Raw genomic sequence first — 19,467 nt, forward strand, 5'->3', positions numbered from 1 at the left:
TTCAAATATTTTAGTTCTTCAAAATAACACCGATTTTTTCAGAGGGCTCCACTTTACGGACCAATTTTTGACAGTAAAATTTGAATAAAACGTGAGTACAACTAGATGGCGCTCAACATCAACAAAATCGAAAAAAAGCACTACACTGGCTTACTATCCTTTCCTTATACTATGGTATTTCTTTCCATAAATTAATGTTTACTCCAACTTAATCTCTAGTTGGACAATATTAATTTATCGAAGTAATTAATATGTCAAATTCTAAATTATCCATTTTAAATTCACAAACTATTTGGAATTAACTGGAAAAAACGTGTTCAAAGCTGAAGTGATAATATAGTTTGTAAAGTAATTGATAATCGTTACTTAACAAACAATTATATATTATATCTAATTGCTGTACAAATGATAATTTCAGCTATCAAACTAACTCATTCATAAGATCGAACTAACAAATTAGTTGATAATCTTTTCTTCACTAACTAGCTGATGATCTTTAAATCTAGACCCAACTGATAATTTCTGCCTAACTATGGTTATTCAAAGTTTTCTGGCTTTTCAGGGTTAAAGGCGATATTTAATTCGTAAAAATGATATCACCATTATCAAAATGTCTCTAACAGAAATGAGGAAAATACGGAAATTAAAATATTTCATATGAAAAAATAATAAAGAATAGTAAAAATATTAATGGAACTCAAAATTATAATGTAATAAAAGTATATTTTATTTATTTTCAGTATATTTATTGTAAAATATGTCAAATAATGTCAACACTGTCACATTTCAAAGAGAAAATATCACCTAGATATAAAAATTAAAAAATATATACAGCCATAATAAATATAAAAAAAAATTAAAAGCATCACATATTTTCTTCAGCCCAGCCCTTATATCCTTGGTAGGATAGTCCCATTTTTTGTTTCTCTCCATATCTCTTTCACAAAACTATAATAGTCTTTTGTTGGCTCCAGGTCTATATTTTTCAAGTGTTCCAAAGCTTCTGCAATCAAAATATATAGATTTATGTCAAGTTAAAACCAATCTAATAAATATTGCTGAAAGTGCATCTAAAACGTTGTTCATTCTTTTGGCCAATTTATTTCAAGGAAATAACGGTTAATTATTTTGCCAAATGTATGTAAATTTCATACATGCATTGGTGAATTAGCCCAAAATTCAGCTATGTAGCTGTTACATGGGACAATATTATCTATTTTTTTCAATCTGATAACCTAATCCACAGAATATATTTTGGAGAACGAACTGATTTGTATAGAATATATAAAGCTCCAACCCATCTAGGTGTCTAGGTTTTTTCCCTCAAAAATTTTTTTTTTACAGCCGTAGACAAACAGAATGAATTTTATCATGAAAAAGTAATTCCAGTCTAACCTAATCAACTAAGACAATTCTCAGCCCAAAATTCACAAAATTATCACATACTTCTGAAAAAATTTATATCGTCTTTTTTTCTAAAATAAGTAAACTTTGAAACTCACTTTTGAAATCATTTTTTTTAACTGATGGAACCTTATTTCTAACAAGATCATGTAAGGTTTTTCTGCATGTAATTGGAGGAAAACCTTCTCCCATTTTCTCTGAAACTGCTTTCCAATCGACTTCTTTCCAACTGGGGTAACTTGAAGATACACTGAAAAAAAAATTATGATGTATTCTAAGGAGATTTATAATTGGCACTAAATCTTTACTTAAATTATATCTATATTCTTGTTTGAGTAAGTAGATTCAGCACTGTTCAAAATTAAAAAAAACTTTATATTCAATACCTAAATCAGCAATGCAGAATAATACAGTTCCTTAATGATATGCTAATATTTAATGGGACGATTCTTGGAGCCATTTTAAGGAAAAAACTTCACATGGACGTATATCGTAAATGTGCAAACTTTTGAGAGACATGCTGGTTTTCTAAAAAAAATCATATTTGAAAACGTGTACCAAATTTCATAGAACTATCTGCAATTGCAATAACTTTTTTTTCATCTGGAAATTTTACTACCCAGTATTTCAAAAGTTAGCACATGTGTAAACATGTCGTAAGACATAAGTTCATATAAAGTTTTTTCTTAAAATGGTTCCAAAAATCGCCCCCTTAAATATTAGGATATCGATAAGGAACATCCTGTATGAATGAAATTTGCTGAATTACACTAAAACAAATCACTTTACATTGGAAATCGTTCAAGAAATGATGAGATAGTCTTGCCTAGTCAAGATACCTTTGATTTGTCATTGACATATGATGCCTAAGATGCATGAAAACCTGGTGTGTCTACTTATAACTAGTAAACTTACAGACAAAACAGGAGATTTTTCAGATTTATACCTAATTGATCGGGATGGGGATCGCGTCTGTTTCAGATGGCGCATACATCGTTTATATTTGACATTTCTCTTGATTCTCGGCTCTCGTGACCTTTGAGTATAGAACAATAATATTTTATGCTTGTAACAATCAGTTAAAATTCGATAGGAACTGAATTGTGAATGTTTGTAAAGTCTAAAATCAGTATTTCATTTTGAAACTGCGCCATGCAGATAGCGGGAATTCGAAAATTTCTGAAGAGGGCCACCTTACAGAACTCTGGTGAAGCAGAACACCAAAACAACAGGTGGATATCTCAAAAAGTCCCAAACAAAATCGAATCAGTACACACACCGGGGATTCTATGCATCTTAATGATGCCTGTCATAAAAAAAAGTCGAATATAAATATATCGATACAAACAAAGATTTTTTTTCCAATTCGTCGTTGGGACGGCTTGAAATGACCTCAAACCGGGACTTATTCCAAAAGAAATAGAATCAGAGAATGAACAAATTCTCTGAAGAAGCATAATCATGTAAATGATAGATAATACTCACATGTCAATTAGTTTAGCCCGTATGTACCCCTTATGTTCCGTATAGACATCAGAGAAAAATCTTGGATATAAATTACTTAACCACGATCTTCTGATATTGTCAGGAGGTAGATTCATTCTTTCGGCCACTTTTAACCATTCTAACGATGTAATTTTATGATCTTTCAGCTCCAATAAATTGATAGTGCAGGTCTCTTCTGTTAGAGTAACTATCAGCTTTTCCACCAAAGATTTGGTCCAATGTATTTTTTGATTACTGTATTTTTTTTTAATTTCCAGTAGGCGATGTCTTAAACGTACAGATCTTCTTTGTCTGTTCAAAATAGTGCCAATGTCAAGAAATGGTGTACTGCTGTCGTTGACCTTCAGATATTCTTCAATAACTTGATCATCGACTTCATCATACCTGAAATCATTAATTTTTCAGTTTAATGATTGATATACTTGCTATCATTGTATAACATACTCAAATTAATAATATATGAACGTGTACAACGATAATTAATGTAATATTACTCAACACAAATTTTTCACATTTACATACTCAGAGGAAAGAAATGATAGAGGTGCCTTATAGCATTTGTTGACATCGCTATAACATTTTTGTTTACAAACACTTATAATGTACTGCGTTGCCATTCTGAGGAAGAAGTAAACTTTTCTCCGTTCTGTGGCATAGATGTTTTGCGAATATTCTTTGGATGTGGCAACACGGTTCTGTTGTTGTTATTGCACGTGACAACTAGAGCGACGTTGAGGGTTAACTGTTCATTTTAATTTCACATTTGTAATCGGCGTTATTTTTTACAAGTTTGTGAATTTTAAGTTACATATTGTTAATTTTAATCATGGTAAAACCTCGAAAAACATGTATTGTGTGTAAAACATCGGAAATGAAAAACTAACCTATCATATGTAAGTTCACGTTTTGAGTCCGTAGGCGTAGAATATATCTCGTCTATGGCGTAGTATTTGTGAGATATCAAAAACTTAATTCAATGCTAACATTTGTAGGTTTCCTTCGAATTTAGCAAAATATGGTGCCACGCGTTACGATTGCAAATGAACAATTTGGTGAAATATATATATGTTTGTTCCAAACATTTCAGCACCGAAAACTTAATAAGAGGCAGTAAGAGAACCACTGACTACGCCACTGAAATGTTTACCGACCCTCTAGTTGTCAATTTTGCAGGTTTGTTGTTGTCCTATCTCACTTTATCATCATGCTGTTGCAATTGATTACAATACAACGCTATTTACTTCTAAGGGCACCTCTATCTTTTCTTTCCTCTGTGTTTACATATTTGTTTTTGATGATATGAGATATTGTAAAAAATTTGCATTGTCAATAGTTTATACACACCTTCCATTGTCCAGTTCCTTGAAAAGGTATATACTTCGAAATCTATCAAAAACTGTATTCATTGTTCGGTTTTCAAAATCATGAGAAATCCATTGTACAAACGATTCAAATTGTTTAAGTGATAAGACACCATACTTGGATTTTGCAGAACCACTAACAAAGGGTAGATAATCATTTTCATCCCAATTAATTTGCTGAAATACAAATTAAACAGTATTAATTAAGCAATTCATCAAAAATGTTTAATTGAACACCAACAAAAGAAAGAAGTAAAGTTGATAAATATTTTAAAAGTTGTTCTTTTTCCAATTGAATCTTATTTTGCTTTATACTTGTTTCTTTTGAGTAATTCTGAAGAAGTTTGCCATTGGAAAAAATTTGGGGCAAAATGAATTTGAGAACAATTCAAAATGATGAATATGTACCTGACAAAAGTCTTTCCAATTTGTTTTAATCATTTCATCTTCTTTCTCAGAAAAAGGACCTAATTTCAATGTTATTCCTTCATCACTGAGTCTTTGCCTACAGCCTACATAATAAGAAGTGATAGGTATAATCTCTTGTATTCTAGATAAGGGATATGGATTTTTTATAACCAAATTCTCGACTTTCTGAAAAAAAAAAATAATTAGTTTATAGTTGAGTTGCGATGTTATCATAATAAACCTTTTGCAGTTCATCTTTCTTATAAATATCTAATTCCTTTTGAATTTCCCAAATAGACTTTGATTGTTTCATGAGCTTTATGGCTTGCTCTTTCTTTGCCTTTTCTTTAAATCCTTGTTTCCTTCCACCACACTTCTTTCTCCTCTTCATTGGTGATACTAACATATCTGAAATAGTGATGGAATAATGTAGTCAGAAATACTATATCATAAACAATAAACATGACTTCTATAAGTTCAAACCGATTTTTGCAAACTATAGAAAATTTGCCAGTATAATGGTCTAAATATACATATATTTTTTGCTTTATCTATAAATTGCTCAAGAGTCATTAGAAACATTAGCAAAAAAAATTATTATTCTGAATAACACTTATCCAGCCAATGATTTGCTTGTAGTAATTTTTTTCCATAAGAAAAAGGTGATTTATTATTATTCATCGATAAAAGAAACTAATTTCCATCCATTTTTAAAACAACAACAAATGTAGCGTCACTCAACTTTCAATATGTCGATCCAGACTTAACTCTATGTTATGAATTTTGACACGCATCTTTCGAAGCTTAGTACTAACAAGAACGAAGATTTCAGAAGAATTATTAAGAAACAAATACACAACATTAATGAAATGTGTAATATATATATACCATCAGGGTTTGATGATTCCTCATCATCTGAATTCACATAAACTGACTGTCTTTTCCTTTCACCATAATGCTTTCTCCTCCTTGATGATACCGAAGAATCTGGAAAAAGATTTAAGGAATAATAGTCAGAAAGATGCCTTCAATAAGAGAGAACTAATCTTCGCCAATCACAAAAAATATGCCAGGAACAAGGCCTCAATATTCATTCTTACTTAATTATTCCAATTTCTAAAGCAAACTGAACAAGAAAGAATTTCAAAATTGGCGAAGATACAGATTCACAACATGAATGAAAAATGTAATATATTTACCATCAGAATTTGACGAATCTTCAACATCAGAATTAAATGAATGGTCATCATCCGAACTGTCATGAACTTCATGTGCCTGTTTCTTTCCACTACACTTCTTTCTGCTGTTTTTTGGTGGTACTAGAAAATCTGGAAAGAGATTTATAAAATAATTTAGGCAGAAACTAATCTTCCCAAATTACAAAAAATATGTCAGGAAATTATCCACAGTTCCACATTTCAATTGGACCATAGGTTTTTCAATACATATTTCAATTACAAATTTCTCAAGAATAATTCCAAATGCAATAGCAAAAAGATTATTATTCAGTTACAAAACTTAGTTTGAAAAGAAAATTCAAATAAAAAAAAATTCTCAGAAATAACTATAATGCAATCTTAAGTTCTATTATTCCCCTAAAGATTTGAGAAGAATATTTTTAAAATTAGAAGAGGCTGATTCACAACAAGAATGAAAAATGTATTTACCATCAGAATTTGATAATTGTTCATCATCAGAATTTGATGATTGATCATCATCGGAAATTGATGATTGGTCATCATCATATTTTTCATGAACTTTCTGTGTCTGTTTCCTCCCTCCACTCTTCTTTCTATTGTTTATTTGTGATACTGGAATATCTGAAAAGAGATTCATAAAATTAACAAATCTTCCCAAATTACAGAAAAGTTTTCAGGAAATTTTCACAGCTCCGCATTTTAATTGAATCGTAGGTTTTTTCAATACATATATTATTATTATTATTATTATTATTTGAACTGGGGTCGTTTTGCTTCGGTAAGCCATCCGGGAACTGCGACCATGCAGATCATTTGTTCACTACCCTACTCATTCATAGAAACCCAGGGAGGTCGTCAACGACGTTAATAAAATTGACAACCTCCCTAGGGGCCTTGGCCATTACCTCTCTGGTATCCAGGACCGGCTTGCCCATGTGAATAGTTCTTAGGCCAGCCAGCTCTGGACACTTGCATTTTTCAATACATATTTCAATTACTTTTTTACAAATTTCCCAAGAATCATTCCAAACACAATAGCAAAAAGATTATCATTCTTAATAACACTACTTATCAAGTATTGATTTGATTGCAGTTGGTTTTTTCATAAGAAAACAGTTAGTTTTTTTATTCAGTAACTACATTTCTATTAATTTTAAAAGGAAATTGAAGTAAAAAAAAATTTCTAAGTAACAACTGTACCCGACTTTAAGGTCTATTATTCTTCTAAAGATTTGAGAAGAATAGTTTAAAAAATACTTTCATAACAAAATAAATGAAAAATGTAATATATTTACCATCAGAATCTGAGAATTCTTCATCATCAGAATTTGATGATTGTTCATCATCATACTTCTCATGAACTTCCCGTGTCTGTTTCCTTCCTCCACACTTCTTTTGACTCTTTTTTGGTGATACTAGAATATCTGGAAATTCATAGAATACTCAATTCAGAAATCATACAAACGTGCCTTCTAGAAGTCAAAACTAATTTTCCCAAATTACTGAAAAGATGTCAGGAAATGATTATCACAGCTCCTCATTTCAATTAAACCATAGGTTTTTTCAATACTTATTTTAATTACTTTCTTACAAATATCTCAAGAAAAAAGATTATTATTCGGTTACAAAGCATTTTTTAATTGAAAATTAAATCAAAATAAAAAAATTACTGAACTGTAACGTAATTCAAATTCTCATTTCAGAATGCCTCAAGAATCATTTATAACTCTACAGTAAAATACTATTTTTCAATTGTGAGGGTTATTATTAATTTGAAGAACAAATTAGTAAATTTAAAAAAATATTTCTGAAAAATTATTATATACATGTGAAATGTTTAGAGTTCAATATGGACTGTACGTCTGTACCTTCTCAGGTCAAAGTAATTACAACTTTATCACAACTATATATAGCCCAGTGGCAAGATATTGAAATACTACCAAGAAGTCCAGAATTTGTCTACTTTTTATGGATTTGAGGAGGTCTATGAGATAGAAGTAATAGAGCATTTTATGAAATTTGTAGTGTCTTTCAAGAAAATGTCAAAGGAAATCTCTGGACAGTGGGCAGCTTAATTTTTCATTTGAGTTGCAGATTTGGTACTACCCTGAACATTTCAGAAGAATTATTTCGATATAAGGGAACATACATTCACAACATGAATGATGATGATTTAATAAATAATGTATTTACCATCCGGATTTGATGATTCTTCATGAACTGCCAGCTTTGAAGAAGTCCCCAAGATATCATGAAACTCCTTCTCCAATTTTTTTGAGTTAATCTGAGATAGAATATCGGCAAAAGAATATTCATCAGTGCCCTCATGTTCCTTTGAATCTGAATTAAGATTTGAATAATCTGGAACACCAACCTCTTCACATAAATCTCTTCTAGAACTCGTTGAACTCAGATCTTCGATTTTATCTTCAGTTGATTCCTTTTTATGCACAGCAGTCATACTATTTTCTTTTTTGAAAAAATCTAAAATAGTCCTACATTTAGGTCCATTACTTTTGTTTGGAGTATTTTCCTCTTCATTTTTAACTCTGTCACATTTATTTTCGGATATCTTCTCCTTGTTACTCTCATTTTTTACTGAACTCTTCCTGGTAGTTTTATCCTTCACAGCTGGTGTTATTTGAACTTCATTGCTGGGTATAATTTTATTTGAATTTTCTTCTGAAGAGTTAGGATTACACCTGTTTTGACTATCTTCTTCCTTTTTCTGGTCTTTATCACTTTTAACTTCAGAGGAACTCCTATCTTTTTTATTTTTGATATTTCCTTTCGTGGAAGATTTATCGTTTTGGACTGGTATTCCTTGATGTTTTTTAGGCGTCTTTACTGGTACTTTTTTTGAAGATTTATCTTGCTCATTTTCAACTACATTATATTTATCGATAGAGAATCTTATTTTTTTTATCTCGCTTTGAAGCAAACTTTTTCTATAAGTCTTATCGCTTTCATCTGATATTCCATTACTTTTCTTTGGCAACTTTATTGAGAGTCCTTTATTGGGAACAACTCTATTTGAGGTTTCTGTTTTACATTTTCTGATGTCAGAATTCCCTTCTTGACATTGCGTGTCGTCTGGTATTAAGGAGATTTTTTTAATATTTCTCTTAATTCGAACTTCATCAGAAGGTAATGAATATTCATTGTTATTCTCAGTTTCATTTGAATCTGAATTAAGGTTTGAATTATCTGAATTAATTTTTTGTTCGTCATTCATGAGAATTTCTTTAGAATTTATTGAATCTTTCTTAGAACTTACTGCTTTCAGATCTTTGATTTTATCTTCAGTTGATTCATTTTTATGCACTGCAGTTGTGTTATTTTCTTTTTTGAAAAAGTCTAAAATACTTTTACATTTAGTTCCATCACTTTTGTTCTGAGTATTTTCCTGTTCATTTTCAACTTTGTCACATTTATTTTCAGATAGTTTCTTCTTATTACTCTCATTTTTTACTAAACTCTTCTCAGAAGTTGTATCCTTCACAGCTGGTATTTTCTTCTTGTTCAGAGCTGGAGTTTTTTGATGTTTTTTAGGTGTCTTTGTTGGAACATTATTGCATGGTATAATTTCATCTGAGTTATCTACTGAAGATTTAGATTTATTATCCACTTCATTTTCAACTATATCACTTTTATCTACAGAGAATTTAATTTTTTTAATCTCACTTTCAAGCAAACTTTTCCTAAAAATCTTACATTTTTCATCTGATATTCTTTGACGTTTCTTAGATGACCTTATTAAACCATCTTCATTAGGCACAGCACTCTTACTGTTTTGAACCGATAAATTTCGTTTTCTTTTAGGTGTCTTCACTGAAACTTCATTGTTGGATATGATTTCATTTGGTTTTTCATTTGAAGATTTATGTTTAATACATGTCTTCTGAATATCATCCCCCTCATTTTCAACTATTTCACTTCCACCAAGAGAAAATCTAATTTTTTTAATCTCATTTTTAATAATATTATCCTTTTTTTCTGATATTCTTTGACGTTTCTTAGATGACTTAATTAAGACTTCTTCATTAGGTACAACTCTATCAGTGTTTTCTTCTGAACTTTTTTTTAAGTCAAAATTTCCTTCTTGACTTTTCATGTCTTCGTTGCTTGACCTCTGGGCTTTATCACATTTATTTTCAGAGAAACTCTCATTCTCAATATTACGTTTCCTGGAAGATTTTTTATTTTGAACTGGTGTTTTTTGATGTTTTTTAGGTGTCTTTATTGAAAATTCGTTAATGGATATGACATTATTCAAGTTTTCTTCGATTTTATCTTCAGTCAATTCCTTTTTATGCACAGCAGTTGTACCATTTTCTTTGTTGAAAAAATCTAAAATACTCCTACATTTAGGTTCATCACTTTTGTCTTGAGTATTTTCCTCTTCATTCTTAAATCTGTCCCATTTTTTTCCAGATATCTTTCCTTTGTTATTCTCATTTTTTATTGAACTTTTCCTAGAAGTTTTATCCTTCACAGCTGGTGTTATTTGAACTTCATTGTCGGATATAATTTTATTTGAATTTTCCTCAGAAGAGTTAGGAATATACCGGTTTTTACTATATTCTTCCTTTTTCTGGACGTTATCACTTTTAACTTCAGTGGGACTCCTATTTCTCTTGTTTTTAATATTTCCTTTCCTGGAAGATTTATCGTTTTGGACTGGTATTCTTTGATGTTTTTTAGGTGTCTTCACTGGAACTTCATCGTAAGATATGATTTTAATTGATTTTTCTTCTGAAGATTTGTGCACGATACATGTATTTGGAATATTACCAACTTCATTTTCCAATATATCACTTTTATCTACAGAAAATATAATTTTTTTGACCTCGGTTTGGAGAAAACTTTCTCTATCAGTATTATCGTTTTCATTTGATATTCCATGACTTTCCTTTGGCGACTTCAATGAAGGTCCTTTATTAGGTACAACTCTATTTGTGGTTTCTTTTTTACATTTTTCGATGTCAGAATTCTCATCTTGACATTGCATGTCGTCTTTGCCTGGTATTAAGGAGGTTTTCTCGATATTTGTCTTAATTTGAACTTCATTGGAAGGTAATGAATCTTTGTTGTTATTCCCAGTTTCATTTGAAACGGGATCTTCAATCGATTTATTTTCATACACAGCAGTTTTAATATTTTCTTTTCTGAAGAAATCTAAGATACTTCTACATTTAGGTCCATTAATTTTGTTTTGAGTATTTTCCTCGTCATTTTTAGTTCTGTCACATTTACTTTCAGAGAATTCTTTTTTCTCCTCAGTTGGAGTATTTTGAAGTTTTTCAAGTGTCTTTATTGAAACATTGTTAGATGTATTATTTGAGTTTTCTTCTAAAAATTTATGCATAATATATGTATCTCGAGTTGAAGTTTTTTGATGTTTTTTGGGTGTTTTTATTGAAACTTCAGCGTTAGATATATTGTTTGAGTTTTCCTCTAAAAATTTATGCATAATATATTTATGTCCAGTATTACCCCCTTCATTTCCAACTTTATTACTTTTATTTGGAGAGAATTTAATTTTTGTAATTTTACTTCCAAGTGAACTTTCCTTGACAGGCTTATTGTTTTCATTTTTATCTTCCATTTTTTTATGTTTCTTTGGAGATTTTATTGAAGCTTCTTTATTAAGTACAACTCCATTAGCATTTTCTTCGGAACACTTTTCAATGTCAAAACTTACATTTTGACTTTGCTTGTCATCGTCAGATTTGAAGAAAGTTTCCTCGATATCTGCGTAATCGTCCAATTCTGCTTCGATATCCATAAGTAGTTTTGAGTGCTGAATAAAGGTGTTTATATATGATTCAGCCTCAGTATTTGTATCACTTTCAACACATGATTGGTGGTCACTTAAATGAATTTCAGTAATTGGCTTGCACTCATTTGCTATAAAGGTTTCACTATTTTTCTGAATTTCTTTAGCTGGAACAGAAGAACTATCTTTATTTGTATTTATAAAACTATCATTTAGAGAACTTTTAGTACTATCCTGAATGCTGGTTTCACTTGCTCCTGTACCCTTTTCAGGCTCATTTTCTTTATTCTCTATCTCTTGTTTATCAGTTGTATGACCATCAACAAAATTCTGATTGGAATTCAAGATTTTAAAATTTTTCATATGATTTTTCAGAGGGGATAATGACTGTCTCTTATTAATGGCTGTGTCTCTTATTACTGCTTCAGCTTCACTGTCATAATTACCGTATGAATTACTTTTTACATTTTTAATTTTGTTACTACCGGACTGGGATATCAAATTAGTTATTCCTGGAACTTTATTTGTTCTTGAAGGTGCAATCATTTTACTTTCAGGATGATTTTCCCCAAAATCTTTACAATTAGTCTTTTTTTTTATTTCTGAATCAGGTGTATTCTCTTGATTAAATATGTAAGATTGCATTTTTTTGTATTCTAACTCTGGATCTTCTGAGAATTCTAGGTCCATGTCATCATTGTCAATTACAGTATCTTTTGCTTGTTTTGTACGAGGTGATGAATTCTCTACAAATGAATTATATTTCATTCTTTTGCACTTATTTTCAATAGGCTCAACTGGAAGTGTCCTCTCAGGAGTCATGCAGGATTGCATTTCATGGTATTCCTTTTCTATGTCACTTAATAATTTTTCATCTACGTCATCAAAAAGATTGTCGAAATCTGGTTCTGTACTGATTAGCGTGGATGTATTCAAATTGTCATCTGATTTCAATTGTATGATTGTGTCTTTTTTGTGCTCAGTATCTGAATTATTTATTTTATTTTTGTTTTCTTTTATTTGTGGTACCTTTTTATTTTTGCCTTTGTCACTTTCGTAATCACTTCCTCCACTGTCTAATTCTTTGAAAAAATCTTCGATTTTAGAGAAAAGTATATTAGAAATATGATCATCTAATTGAATCTTTGATTTATTGTTTTTTGTTTTTTCAACAAGATATTTTGTACTACCTTCATCGCCCTTTTTCTTTTCATTTACTTTGCCCTTTTTATTTGTCGGAGTTGAAATTTTTGTTTCCATTTCACCTTTTTTTATGATTCTATCTACACTTGTTGTTTTCTGAATACTCTCACTATTTAATTTATTATCGGATTCTTTTTGTTTACTATCGCCAATGTTTTCTTCCATTTCTGATGCAATTTGTAGAATTTGGTTTTTTTTTGAGTCCATATCTTGTATCTCTTCAAAAATTTTTTTTCTAGATTTTCGAACTTTTTTCTGTTCACTTCTTACATTTGCACTTTCACTCACATCGAATTCATCGATATATCGCCCTTCATGGAATATTTGCACCGCATTTTCTGAAAGATTTATTTCATTTTGAATTTTGTTCTTAATAGTTTCATGAGATTGACAGTCCAATATGCCCTTTCTTACCTCCTTCTTAATAGTCTTCCCACTAATTGTGGTTTCTAAAAGAATGGGAATATTATTGGATTGATCTTGATGTTTTTCTATTGAATTCAACTGCTTAGGATTATTATTGTAACTTAATTGTTCATTATTCACATCAAACAATTTTTTGTGCTTTTTTATTTTAATGGACTTCTGATTCTCCACTGGTTCGTGGTGGTCAGAAGAAGTATCATTACTTTTAGCTATTTCATCAATTTTGCAGTCATTTCCAACTTCAGTACTTTTATTCTTAGGACTATGGATTACATCAATTGTTTCCCTTAAAATGCTGTCTACTAATTTATTTTTAGATTTTCCTTCTGAATTTTCGCCATTATCATACGAAGTCGTCATTTGTTGTTTTTTTCTTGTTCGAATTGAATTTTTGTTTGGATTTGCATTTATCATGTCTTGTATATCACTCTCCTGATGAGGATTTTCTTTTTGGACCAACTTTGCTTTTTCTTCCTTAATATCATCACTTTTTGAAAGAATTTTAGATTGACCTTTATCTTGATTCTCACATGACTCTTCAATTTCTGTTTCTTTTGATATATTAATTTCAACATTTCGACTATGTGCTGTTTTTTCTTGGATATCAACAATTGTATTTTTCTTTGAATTTCCCTGCTTCATACCACTGTTCCTAATAGGAGTAAGAATATTATCTAATTTTTCTATATCATATTTTCTTACCGACTGTATCGGCTGTTCAATCATACGACATAGGCTAACATTTTCTGTTGTAGCATCTTCAGTTTTTTCATCTTTAACTTTCTTGAATTTTATTTCTTCTTCATTAATATCTTCTCTAACAATTGTAATTTCTGGGGATGTATTTGAATTTTGTGTTTCTCGACATGCTTCCAAACACTTTTTGTTATTTAAATTTGACTGTTCATTCCCACAGATTGTTTCATCGATATCTTCAGTGAATAACTGTTTTCTATAAACTTCAAAATTACTTACATTTGAATGTTCATGAAGAGCTGTGTGAAATTGATATTTCTCATCATTTTTTTCTTCTTGATCCAATTTCCATGATACATTGATATTTTTACAATTTGGTTCCTCTAATATGTTTCGTTGATTATGAGGAGAATTTAATATGGTATTTTTTCCAGTGGAAATATGTAGTGTCTTTTTCTGGTTGGATGGTATTTGTTCAGGTAACTCTGGAAGAGTAGTTTTCATTTCAACTACTTTACTATTTTTCTTATCAATAAATGATGTGTCCTGGTGGTTAATTTTCAAAAATAAATCAATCTCATCTAGATTTTTGGAATGTTTATGTTTTTTCTTTGGTTTTTCTCTTCTTTCATTATATTCAATTTTAATTTGATCCTCAGATTCTGCTAACGAATCAGGTATTCTTGTTTCTTCCTTATCTAAATGTGATATTATTGTTTTGACATTTTCAGATCTATAAGATGAGGTTTCATTCATTTGAACAACATGTTTCAAATTTTGCTCTTCGTCCATAGAGCCTCCAACTTTCAATTGAATTCTATTGACTTCTTCATTATCTCTGTTGAAACTTTGATGACATGAATTTAAAATGTGATATTGATATTTCTCAACCATTTGTTCTGCTTCATTAGTATAACCATTGCAACCACCTTCGTCAGCACTTTTTATCACCACATCTTGATAAATTTTAATTTTTTTAGAAACCGATAGAGTATTACTACAATGTGTTCCTTTGTGAATTTTATCGAGGGAATCTCCTGCAGAATTTTCATGTCGTTTGAAATCTGAACCTCTATCGGTATGTTTTCTTTTCTTGCTTTTAGGTTTTACTGTACTCTTTTCAGTTTCAGTTTTTCGATAACCGACCTTCTGATTATCAATTTTTAGAGGAACATTTGTTTGCTTAGTGGAAGAACTCTGACAAGCAGTTGAATTTAAATCAGAATCTTCTTGAATTTTTTTGAAAATAGAAAATGTAAGATCATTCACAGCAGAAGATTCTTTTGGAATATTTTGGGATGAAACCTCCAGTGATGACGAATTTTTGGTACGTAATGTTTTTGCTTGAACTCCATAATGATTTAATACATTTTGAAGTGCTGGAGGAACTGCTGATTCGATTAAAGTTAAAGGAGATGCAGAGTTAGTTTGAATGGTATTATCCTTATTGATTTTAACATATTTGATACATGATTCTGTGCAATTGCTGTTGTTCGGAGATTTATCATTAAAAGATAAATTAAGAGAATATGATAACCCAAATATTCCTTCACTCATGATAACAAATTTGAAACTGAAAACTAAATGATGAAAATTTTCACTTTCAACTTATAAAAAAAATTGTACTTATTTTGTAATACTCAAAATTATTTGGCACATCACATTTGAAAATTTAAATTGGTTATATTTCTTATTATTGTTCATGTTTTCTATGATTGATCATAGATCATAAAAAAGTTCAGCATATCTTGAAGTGTTGATATAATATTTGTAGTTGTTATAGAAAATTTTCAAAAATATTCAACATTTTTTTATTAGTTAATAGCATATAATCATGAAATAAAAATATTTGCTATATATACATTAGCTCAAACGCCTCAAACCTATAAATTGTTTGCATACCCATAGAGTAAAATAAAACCAAAGACTGTGATAAAACCATTTGGCTCATCATGAATCAAATTTGAATTTTGACAAATAACGGCTATTTATTTTGTTTACAAACACAACCAGCCTTACTTTTCAGTTGTGAATTCATTTTCAGAATCTGATTTTAGTGGACCACAGTAGAAATTGTGAATACGTTAAAAAAAGTAAAATATAAAGTGCCTCAGTATTTTCCATCTTAATCCAATGAATACTAGCTATAAGAATTAAAAACTCGCTGTGCTTTAGATATTGCTTCTTTGCTGAAAAGGTAATACAATGTGATAACTATAAAACAGAAATTATATTTCACTGAATTGTTTTGCAGATGAATCCAGGTGGAGATTTTCAAATTTTAAATGCCTTGAATACTAAATCAGACTTATTTTTGGTAAAACACTTGGCTACTGAAGAGTTATTTGTTTGGAGAACTATTCTTCTGAAAAATCTATCCAAAGATAAAAAAGAACATATGTGTAAAAAAATTCGAAAAAGAATACAACAAAAGCATGTATTATTGGTTACATTTTATCCTGCTATTGAAGAAGACAAATTGAAACTGGTTTATGTCCCAATGGAGTATTTTCCTCATGGTAATTTTTTAGATTTTATTAAGATATTAGCAATGTCAAAAACTACACACATAAATGAAGAAATAATCATTAAAATTTTATTTCAACTATTGATGCTGGTCAAATCTATTGAGTTGAATGATTATATCAAGTTGGAAAATATTTACTTCGATGAAAATTTCAATATTAAATTATTGAACTTTAGTCATTGCAGTACTGCAACAAACTCAGATGTGAAAATGAGTGATATTGGTATTTTAATGATGCAGTTATGTACATTAACTGTTGACAAATTGTGCAATAAGTATACAGTGAACAAGGAGTACTATAGTGATGATTTTATTGATTTAACTGAAGTTATGCTCAAAGATAACAAACATGTTACTTGTAATATTGATAAGGTAATTGGTCACCCTGTCATTGTCTTAAATACATTCAAACTCCACTGTGGAATTGAACTACATGATTGCTTTGAAATACTGGACTATAGGAAAAAAGTGGAGCAATTACGTAGAAAAGAATCGGCACTAAAAATGAGGGAAAATGAAATAAAACGGAAAGAATGTGGATTAAATGTGAGGGAGAAAAAATTGATCATGAATGAAAAAACTATTAAAGATAAGTTGACTCAAGCTGAACTTTATTTAAGGAGATGTAAAGACAAAAAAATACCTCATCCCAATAAGTATGAGAACGTTGATATGTCACTTGCTGTTGAGTATGAAGAAATAGAAGACATAGACAATATCGAAACAAGTAAAAAATTGGACTTCTCTAAACTCAAACAACAGCCTATTGCTAGAACATTATCAGAAAGAAAAGTTAAATTCAAGGGACACAGTCCTCTGAAAAAAACCAGTTTCCATAAAAGTAAAACCAATAAAAAACCAAAAGAGAAGGAAAAACTCCAACTACCCGAACAATCAAGCGAGATGAGCTCAACTTTGAAAAAAAGAACAATCGAAAATAATCAACTCAAAGAAATCTCAAACGTGGATAAAACAAAAATTTATGCAAAATGTGTAACTGTAACTGGAGAAAATAATATACCGAATTTACAATGCCGACCAATTGCTTGGACAGAACAAAATAAGAAACAAGCATTCGAATTGCTTAGAATCATGAACTCAACTTCTGATGAGAACTTCTGGAACAGTGACGTTAGGCATACATTTTTGTAAATATTTTAATCGATAAGAATCAAGTTCCTAGCTTTTTAAATTCTCAAGTATTATAAATAAATTAAGTTTATCGCATTCAAGGATAGTAACATATCAAAATCTGTGCTTTCTATATGTTACTTAATTTCTATTTATTTTCATTCCTATTCTGACAAAAAACAAAATTGGAAAAGAATTTCTTGGAATTTGAGTATTCATGTTATAACTTCATAATATTATTTATTGTATATAAATCTATTATATTTTTTGAAAATTGCAAATACAAAAAAGAAAATTAGTTTGCAAACATTTAAAAAAAGAATAGTTATTTTTATTCATTGAATATTCAAGTTACAAATATTTATATGATTGATGTTACCCTTTCAACCGTACTTTTAAAATGTGTAGTATTTATTTTAGATGTACTTGATATTTGATGCAATATTTTTGTGATATATTATCATTACTTGAGATATTCAAGAGAAAATTTTTAAATGTACAAGGTTAGTAATTATTCCTCAACAAATTGGGAAATATTTAAAAACAATAAAAAACTTTTTTATTCAAATTATTGTATAGGTTTAGAAAAATATGAAAATGATAAAAAGAGTTTACCAAGGAGAATCATTTTAATTGAAAACAAAACTTTCAGTACAGATAAAATTAATATTCTTAAACAATCATCTCCAACTCCTTTGCATATTCAATAGCTTGTTCTGCTAATTCTATAGATGGGATAGGCTCAGTTGTTTTTTCTATTTCGGGTGTGAAATAGAAGAAATTATCACTTCCAAGTTTCCAACCTTTCTGCAATGGGAAAATTAAAATAGAAATTAATTCATTTAGTGAAAAGATCTAAATATATAGAGGTAATAATGAAACTATAGGTGTTGCAACATTATGAAAATATTACCTTGGCTGCAAAAATTTTAGCAGCTTGTTCATTAGGAAGGTATAGCATTCTAGCAGTCATTTTGAGTGAAATTTTTTCATATGCTTTTTCTACACAATTGGCTATTTCATTTCTTATCGTATCTAACAAAATGTCCATGAAAAAATTGTAACTTTTAGCTGGAACATTGCCTTTGGCCAAAAAAATCTGAAATGAGGTATAAAATAAATTATTTAAAAAAAAAGTGTACTTCAAATTGGAATAAACTAATTCGAAACAAGTTTATGAGCATACCTTATTATAACTACCTTCCATCAAATACTGTTCAATTGATAATGGATGTCTGATATATACATTATTTTGAAGATGATCAGCAGGAAGAAGTTCAAGTTCAGTGTGAAATTCAGCAACACGGTTTTGGGACAATAAGAATAATAAGTTTAATCCCAGTAATTGATATTTAAAAGCAGATTCTGGCAATTCATTCTTGTAATCAAAATAGTAACACTTCAACTGAGCCATATATCTTTCGAATGAAGGAATGTCATTACTGGCAATACTCCACTGGACGCCAATTTCTAATATATCTCTACCAAGAAGGAGTTCTTGTTTTGTTGCAATTGCATTAGATGTTGGTAAGAACATGACTCCTGTTAATTCAACCTAAAAACATTTTATTGTAGATTCGAACAGTATCATTCACAAATCAGTGAACTTACCTTTAACTTTGAAAGTAATTGATCACATTTGCTTAAATTTGGCGAAGGAGATGACCACTCCGCGTTAAGTTTTTTATATAAAGCTTCTACCTCTGAATTTGCCATTTTTATGTTATAGATTCAAATGAGTTCCTTTTTCATCAAACAATTGATCTAGTTTTTGGATGATACGTGAAAATTTGTTGACATTCGTTTTTTTGACAGTAGACAGTTATA

The 19,467-nt window shown here is 29.8% G+C and overlaps 3 protein-coding genes across 5 annotated transcripts; 1 reads left to right on the top strand and 2 right to left on the bottom strand.

Annotated features, from left to right (window-relative positions):
* Window positions 1-734: 734 nt before the first annotated feature.
* Window positions 735-15,670, bottom strand: LOC123674231 (MATH and LRR domain-containing protein PFE0570w-like). 3 transcript variants are annotated; one of them, XM_045609165.1, is made up of 12 exons: window positions 10,711-15,670; window positions 8,072-10,680; window positions 7,174-7,302; window positions 6,347-6,499; window positions 5,879-6,007; window positions 5,568-5,666; window positions 4,921-5,087; window positions 4,680-4,865; window positions 4,255-4,448; window positions 2,890-3,294; window positions 1,503-1,654; window positions 735-1,003 (listed from the first exon to the last, which is right to left on the bottom strand). In XM_045609165.1, exons 1-12 carry the CDS (start codon window positions 15,537-15,539, stop codon window positions 891-893), a joined length of 9,165 nt encoding a protein of 3,054 aa, XP_045465121.1. In that variant the 5' UTR covers window positions 15,540-15,670; the 3' UTR covers window positions 735-890. The 3 variants fall into 3 exon arrangements, with proteins under 3 accessions (XP_045465121.1, XP_045465120.1, XP_045465122.1); XM_045609164.1 differs by having other exon boundaries at window positions 8,072-15,670; XM_045609166.1 differs by lacking the exons at window positions 5,568-5,666; window positions 5,879-6,007; window positions 6,347-6,499; window positions 7,174-7,302 and having other exon boundaries at window positions 8,072-15,670.
* Window positions 14,971-18,146, top strand: LOC123674232. The gene is made up of 4 exons (XM_045609167.1): window positions 14,971-15,060; window positions 15,113-15,309; window positions 16,027-16,179; window positions 16,237-18,146. The coding sequence occupies exon 4, from the start codon at window positions 16,237-16,239 to the stop codon at window positions 17,659-17,661; it is 1,425 nt and encodes a 474-aa protein (XP_045465123.1). The 5' UTR covers window positions 14,971-15,060; window positions 15,113-15,309; window positions 16,027-16,179; the 3' UTR covers window positions 17,662-18,146.
* A 104-nt stretch (window positions 18,147-18,250) lies between these two features.
* LOC123674233 (26S proteasome non-ATPase regulatory subunit 8) lies at window positions 18,251-19,467 on the bottom strand. Its single transcript, XM_045609169.1, has 4 exons — window positions 19,252-19,467; window positions 18,827-19,195; window positions 18,554-18,739; window positions 18,251-18,447 (listed from the first exon to the last, which is right to left on the bottom strand). Exons 1-4 carry the CDS (start codon window positions 19,354-19,356, stop codon window positions 18,313-18,315), a joined length of 795 nt encoding a protein of 264 aa, XP_045465125.1. The 5' UTR covers window positions 19,357-19,467; the 3' UTR covers window positions 18,251-18,312.

The sequence above is a fragment of the Harmonia axyridis genome, chromosome 2 (assembly GCF_914767665.1).
Source record: "Harmonia axyridis chromosome 2, icHarAxyr1.1, whole genome shotgun sequence".
NCBI lineage: Eukaryota > Metazoa > Arthropoda > Insecta > Coleoptera > Coccinellidae > Harmonia > Harmonia axyridis.

Bases quoted from the DNA above. Each gene is read 5' to 3' on its own strand.
- LOC123674231 (XM_045609164.1), bottom strand. From the start codon at position 15,539: ATGAGTGAAGGAATATTTGGGTTATCATATTCTCTTAATTTATCTTTT. The intron at 6,500-7,173 runs GTAAATATATTA...ATCTCTTTTCAG, and splicing joins AGAATTCTCAGATTCTGATG to ATATTCCAGTATCACAAATA. The intron at 1,655-2,889 runs GTGAGTATTATC...TTTTTTTTTCAG, and splicing joins CGGGCTAAACTAATTGACAT to TGTATCTTCAAGTTACCCCA.
- LOC123674232 (XM_045609167.1), top strand. From the start codon at position 16,237: ATGAATCCAGGTGGAGATTTTCAAATTTTAAATGCCTTGAATACTAAA.
- LOC123674233 (XM_045609169.1), bottom strand. From the start codon at position 19,356: ATGGCAAATTCAGAGGTAGAAGCTTTATATAAAAAACTTAACGCGGAG. The intron at 19,196-19,251 runs GTAAGTTCACTG...AAATGTTTTTAG, and splicing joins AATTACTTTCAAAGTTAAAG to GTTGAATTAACAGGAGTCAT. The intron at 18,740-18,826 runs GTATGCTCATAA...ACCTCATTTCAG, and splicing joins TGGAAGGTAGTTATAATAAG to ATTTTTTTGGCCAAAGGCAA.